Consider the following 6,871-nt stretch of genomic DNA (forward strand, 5'->3'; position numbering starts at 1 on the left):
GCCGAATGAATGAATGAGAGAGACAGAGAGGAGAGGGGAGAGAGAGGGAGAGGTGGGGAGAAAAAGAGACAGGAGAGAAGAGACCCAGAGAGAGATGGGGTGCGGGTTAGTCCAGGCCTCACATCCGAGTGCCAGCCTGCACCAGGGGGAGACTCGCTGCGCTGGCCACAGCCCGGGGCTGGGTGCCGCCCCCACCCCTCTGTCATTCTGTCCTAAGGGCAGCATCTTCACTTTCCAGACAAGGAAACAGGCCTGCGAGGCCAGCGTGCGGCTTCGGTGGGAGAGAAGGGTTCTGCGGCCCCCTCCCCAGGGGACACTTAGTGAAGTCTGGAGACTGTCGTGATTGAGGGGCTGGGGGTGCTACTGGCATCTGGTGGGTCGAGGCCGGGGATGCTGCTCAACACCCTACAGTGCACAAAACGGCTCCCGACACCAACGAAGGCTCCAGCCTAAATGTCAGTGGTGCCAAGGGAGACAAACCCTGCATCAATTATTTGGAAAAAAAGTCAGTTTAGCCCCGGGCCCACGCTACACGGCAGAATACATTTGCCATTCGTCAGCTGATACAAACCAGGGTGATCCCGTTACTCCCTCGCTCCCTCACTTGGTGTACTCAAATGTGTGCAGTGTGGTAGGACCTCAGTGAGCCATAAAATGAGAGACACAGAGGGGCGCCTGCGTGGCTCGGTTGGTTGAGTGGCCGGCTCTCGGTTTCTGCTCAGGTCATGATCTCAGGGTCCTGGGATCGAGCCCCGTGTTGGGCTTGAGCTCAGTGGGGAGTCTGGGATCCTCTCTCTCTCTCTCTCTCTCTCTCTCTTGCTCTCAGTCTCTCTCTCTGCCCCTACCCCTACTCTCTCTCAAATAAATCAATAAACCTTAAAAAAGATTACAGATGTGAAGTCTCTTAGGTAGTCATGGAACCCCAAACCAGTACTTCTTGATCTGGGGCGATTATGCCCCCAGGGACACTTGGCAATGTCTGGAGACGTCTTTGGTTGTGACAACTCGTGGAGATGGCTGCCGCTGGTGACGAGGGGGTGGGGCCAGGGATGCAGCTCAATGCCCCACGGTGCACAGGGCAGCCACGGCTACAGAGCATGATCCGGCCCCAAGTGTTGACAGAGTCAAGGTTGCGACTGGCTCAAGCCTGTCCTCAGCGCCCACCAGCTCAGCATTGGAGCTGCCTGGCACTTGTGCCTTCATGAGCTGTCTCTGGCCCGTTGCCCTGGGACTCCCCAGGGTGATGCTGGGTCTGGGTGCTAACTCAGCTTTGCTGATGGGGCAGGGTGCTGAGTCAGGGACTCACCTTACCCTCTGAAAGCTCCCATTTCCTCTACTTCACACCATATTTTGTCACCAGCCTGGGTGTCCCGGGCTCCCTGACATACAGGAAACTCCTGGCAGAAAAAGACAGCTCTTGTACGCTTCCCCCCACCCTGGAGTTACTCTTGGGAGGTCATTTTGGCGATGCCTAAAGTCCCCCCACCCCTTCAAACCTTCATCCCTTCCAACCCCTTTACCCACCGCCCTGGAGGACAATCTAAAATATGACAATCTAAATACGACACTCAGTGCTTGTTTGCATAAGCAGCTTTTGGCATGTCTAATGGAATATTATGCAGCCATTTCAAATGGTAATAAAAACATCATGGAGGGAAAAATATGGAAAAAATGGTTTTAATCTTGCTTGGAAAAAAAAAGGGGGGGGGGATGCTGATCATCACAACCATGTGAAAGCAATTCAACACCTAAACAGAAATCCCTCCCTCTAAAAACCTTTGATTGGAATCGGGTTGTAGAATGCAGGATAAATTGTTTTTCTTTTTGGTATTTACTATTTTTCAAATGGATGCCAGGACTTCTTTATGGAAAGGAAAAGTGTCCAGGTTCTGTGTGTTCTCACGGTGATCCGAGATGGGGCTCAGCAGTGAGATTTTAGTCATACTTATCTCTGGGTGACACCTGCCATCAACGCTTGCTCCTGGGACAGGGCCACGTCCTTGATAATCAAAGCATTGAACACTGCTCTTTTAGGAATCAGCAGTGCCCTCCACCCGGGGCACTGATGATATCCGGGGCTGGAGCATCCTCTGGGTGGCGGGCTGGGGTGGGGCTTCTATATGCATCAGAAACTGCTTAACAGCACCCCGAACCTCCCCCCACCGGATGCCAGCACCCCCCACCCCCAGTTGTGGCAGCTGAAAGTCTCTGGACCAGCTGGTTGAGAACGACGCATCCTGAAGATGATGGATATTGTCATTTAGGTTTTCAGAAAGGGGCAGCACAAACGATGAGAGTTATTTTCTTATTAATCAGCGGAGGAGGCTGAAGCGCACACGGCACCTCTTTCTAGCAGTTGGAGGCGCTCGGGGAAACGAGCTCAACGTTGTCAGTGGTCCCGTTACAAAGGCCTCTCATCGGACTCCGAGGCCTCCGGGGAACCTGGGAGGTCTTTTTGAGCAAGCCAGAAAAATGGTTTTACCTGCAAGTTTAAGCTCAACCGGAAAGACTGGAGACCCTACGCAGAGTTATTTTAAAATCTTTTGTGAGTCTTTGTTCTATCCTCATGGCCTCCGGAACCAGCTGTGAGCAAAGAAGAGCATTTCCATGGGTCGGCGGGGCCCCTGCTCTGCTCTGAAACGGTTTTTTGCAAAAGCCGCAGAGTGGGTATGGGGCGGCTCACACACTCGCACGCCCTTCAGCAGCAGCGGCGCTGGGCCCAGGCTATTCACTCGAGAAAGATGAATCAGATTGTCATCTCCCATTTCTGCTTTTTGTGGATTACCCAACGCTCTCAGCTGTTTCCAGGACTGCCTTTGGGGGGGAGGAAGGATGGAGGGAGGGAGGAAATCCCAGCCTCTGTCGCAATGGGGCGAGAGTGTTTTAAAATAGGCGCTGCTTACAAGCTATTTTCACTTTCTGGAAACAACTTGTGCAATTGTTGGTAGTCATGGTTACCCACTGGGGCCCTTGACGAGGGAGAAAATGAGGGGGAACCTGCCAGGGAGAGGCACCTCCTTGCCTGACCGAGACATTCAGGGTGCAGTGCAGGGGTCTCCCCCAGCTTACGAGCGGAGTTTCTGGAGCGGCCACCTCCAGCCACCAAGGCAGGGGCTCTGACTTCAGATTCCCTCACACCAGGGCACCTGCAGGAGTGCGTCTCCTAGCCCTTCAATGCAAGCAACAGAAAGCCCCTGATCCCTTCTAGTGGGGTTCAGGGATCCCCGGGATGCAGACAGACCAGGCTTGCATCCTAATGCCATCACTCCATAGCTACCTCTCTGAGCCTATTTTCTCATCTGGGAAAGAGCACCCACCATACATAGCCCTCAAACATGGATTTTATTTTATTTTTTTTAACAGGATGGGGAACTCACTCTTTAAAAAAAAAAAAAAATCCTGCTAAAAGGCAAGACTAGTAAAAGGCAAAGCAGGTCAGAAAATTAGCGTTTTGCCCCTTTCTAAAGAAAGAAAGAAAAAAAATAAAGGTGTGTGAGGCGTGGGGTGAGCCTGCACACTCCAGAACTTTGGCTAAAACCTCAGAAGCTTCCAGAAAGAGGTAAAGCTTTTTTCAGCCCAGAGGAGGCCACGTCAGTGGGACCAGCACTTTCCCCAGCTCAGGGGAAAAAGAGGCAATTTATGGCTCGGGGAACAACCTTAAAATAACTCTCCCTCAGTCTTAAAATGTAGTGTTTAAATTTATAGAAAAACCCACAGGTTCCTGGCAGCTGGGTGCTGCAGCTGGCAAGCCAGGGTGCTGGCTGGGGCAGGACACACTTCACCCCACCTCTTACGGGCTGCTTTCCACCCAAGCTGCCGGTTCCCGTCCTCAGTCCCACCCTACACCCCAGCTTCCAAGCAGTCAGACCAGCGCAGTGATTTTTCAAAAGATGCAAAACTTTCTTTTTAATTAAAAAAAAAAAAAAAAAAACAAAAACAAAACAACAACAACCAAAGTCTTAAAAAACTGAACCAGGGAGCCAAAATGCCCACCTGTCTCCTTATTTACAGTAATACAATATGTCACAGTTGCTATGTACAATATTATAAAAAAAAAATGTCGAAGACAGTACAAATTAAGGCTGCATTTCTCACAAGGCATCAAGCCTCGATCCTCTAGTGTAGACCCGGTGGGATGGGGGGACGGGAAGACGACACTGAATTATTGCACCATTTTGAAAACAGAACTCGTCAAGGAGGATCGCGGTCTTCTCCCACCGGGCCTTCAGTCTCTGATGGGGGCCGGGCGGCAGCGTTGGCGTCGCGGGGAGGGGCCCCCCCAAAGGCCACGCTGTGCCCAGCCCGGTCCTCCGGGCCCAATAAATACCAGTCACAGTTTGGGAGGGGGCCGCGCCCGGCGCGTGGGACCCGCCACGGCCGCGCGCGGGGGGGGGCGTCCGGGCTACATGTGCCGCTTCATGTGCAGCGCCAGGTGGTCGGAGCGCGAGAAGGCACGGTCGCAGAGGTGGCACTGGAAGGGCCGGTGGCCCGTGTGCTTGCGGTAGTGGCGCGTGAGTTCGTCGGAGCGCGCGAACTTCCAGCCGCAGCCGTCCCAGTTGCAGTGGTAGGGCTTCTCGCCTGCGGGGGGCGACAGCGGGGCTCAGCGGGCTCCCCGGGCTCCCCGGGACTCCGCGCCGCCCGGCACGCGCGCGCTCCCCGCGACTGTGGCTACTCGGGCGCGCGCAACCTAGTCCTAACCAGCTCCCCGAAGCTGCGCGGTGCGGGTGCGGGTGCGGGTGCGGGTGCGGGGGGGGAGGAACCCACGTTCCGCACCTCTAGGGATCCCAGGCACCAGCCCCCTGCTCTCAAGCTTTCCCGATTCTCGCCCCCAGGGCGCGCAAAGGGCGCCTCGAGCCACGCCCCCGGGAGTCCTCCGCTTGCTTGCACCCTCTCCCTGGCGTTCTGAGACCCAGCGACCCCCTAGGTTTCCGGGGCGCGCGCACCCCCTCTTCCCAAAGCCCTGAGGCGCGCTCCCGGGAGGGTGCTAAGCGCAGCCCCTGGAGCCACGCCTCCCGGGGAGTCCTGAGCGTGCGACCCCCTCCCCGGCTCCAGGGCCACGCCCTCGGGGAGGGGTTCCTAAGCCCGCGCCCCTCGGCCCCCCCCCCGCCCGCGCTCGCCGCCCACCTGTGTGCGTGCGCAAGTGCGCCTTGAGGTGCGAGCTCTTGGTGTAGGTCTTGCCGCAGCCCGCGTAGCTGCAGGTGTGCGTGGCGGTGCGCTTGCGCGGCCAGGAGCGGCGGCCGCGCTTGGGCTTGGCTTCCAGCAGCTCCAGCGGGGACGCGGGAGGCGTGAGCAGACCTCGGGCGGCGGGCGGCGCCAAGCCCAGGGCCGCGGCGGCGGCGGCGGCGGCCGCGTCGTCGAAGAGACCGAAGGCGGCGGGCGCGGGCGGCGGGTAGTGCAGGCCGGGGCCGGGCGCTCCGAAGCCGGGGCCGCCGAAGGGCGGCGGGAAGGGCGCGCGCGGACCGGGCGCGGGCAGGCGCGCGGGGCCGTCGGGGCTGAGCGGCGGCGTGTCGGGCGGCGGCGGCGGGCGGCCCCCGGGGCCTCTCATGCACGCCGCTGCGGGGCCCGGGGCGCCCTCGCGCTTGAGGCCCCGCGGCCCGCGGGCCAGGCCGGGCGCGCAGCCGTAGCCTCCGCCGCCGTCCGCCTCGGGGGGCTCGGCCTTCACCAGGCGGCCGGGGGGCGCCAGCAGGAAGCGGCCGTGCAGCGCGGGTCCCGGCGGCACGTCCAGCTCGGGCCGCAGCAGCTCGGACACCAGGCCGCCCGCGGGGGCGCCGTAGGGCGGCGGCGCGCCGGCCTCGGGGTAGTAGAACGCAGGCGGCGGGGGCGGCGGCGGCGGCTCGGGGGCGGCCTCGGCGCCGAGGCCGTCCAGCCCCATGGACAGGATGAAATCCAGCACGCTGTTGAGGTCGTCGTCGGTGCCGCCCGCCTCGGGCTCTGCGCGCGGCCAGCGCTGCGGGTGACAGAGCGGGAGGGCGCGGGCGTGAGCGCGCGGCGGGCCCCGGGGTCGCCGCCCGCCGCCTGAGGTCTGCTACCCGGCGCCCGCGGTCCACTCCCCCGCGGCCCGAGCTTTACTTCCCCGAGCCGGCCGCCCCCGGTCCCGCCGCCCGCGGTCCCGCCGCCCCCGAGGTCCCTGCCGCCCTCACCTCCTGCAGGCCACGCTCGCGGCACGGGCTGGCGAAAGTGGAGAAGGACGGCAGGATGGGCTCGCTCAGCGCCATGGCTGGGGCCCGGGGCCGACGGGGTCGGGACGCCGGCGAGTGGCTGCCCGGAGCCGGGCTGGTCGGGGCGCGGGCGGGCGGGGACGCTCTGCGGCCGGCGGCCGGGCCCGCCCCAGCCTTATAGGCGCGGCGCGCGGGGGCCGGGCCAACGCGGCGGCGGCGGAAACGCGTCCCGGATGGGGACGAGCTCCGGGCGCAGCCTAAATTTAGCCGCGGTATATAAGCCGGCGGGCGGCGGCGGCCGTGGCCACTGCGGCCGCCAGGACTCCGCGCAGCGCCGCCGGCCCCGCGCGCACCGCCAGGCCGCGCCCCCTGCCGGGCCCGCCCCCGCGCGTCTCCCCGGCGACGCGTCAACACGCGCCCCACAACAGCGGCGTGACGCCCTGGGATCCCCGGGGCGCCCCGCGGGCTCGCGCCTGCCCGGGGCCCTGGAGCGGAGGCGGCATCCGGGCCCGGGGATCCCTGACGTATGGGGAGGACGGCCCCCGGCGCCTCACGGGGCTCCTGGACGCCCTGATGGTGGGCGACGTTGGCCCGTAGTTTCAAGGGGGTCCCCAGAATGCTAGACCCCAGGAACGCTGGCTGGAGGAAGGGGCTCGGGGTCCCCAGGGTTCGTAATGGGAGGGGAGACCAGGCCCCTCATTTTCAGGGAGCCC

General features: G+C 61.6%; 1 protein-coding gene across 1 annotated transcript; it reads right to left on the minus strand.

Moving 5' to 3' along the window:
* Window positions 1-4,182: 4,182 nt before the first annotated feature.
* KLF2 (KLF transcription factor 2) lies at window positions 4,183-6,515 on the minus strand. The gene is made up of 3 exons (XM_072721328.1): window positions 6,141-6,515; window positions 5,125-5,947; window positions 4,183-4,578 (listed from the first exon to the last, which is right to left on the minus strand). The coding sequence occupies exons 1-3, from the start codon at window positions 6,213-6,215 to the stop codon at window positions 4,403-4,405; spliced, it is 1,074 nt and encodes a 357-aa protein (XP_072577429.1). The 5' UTR covers window positions 6,216-6,515; the 3' UTR covers window positions 4,183-4,402.
* Window positions 6,516-6,871: the final 356 nt, after the last annotated feature.

Source organism: Vulpes vulpes, chromosome 9, assembly GCF_048418805.1.
Source record: "Vulpes vulpes isolate BD-2025 chromosome 9, VulVul3, whole genome shotgun sequence".
NCBI lineage: Eukaryota > Metazoa > Chordata > Mammalia > Carnivora > Canidae > Vulpes > Vulpes vulpes.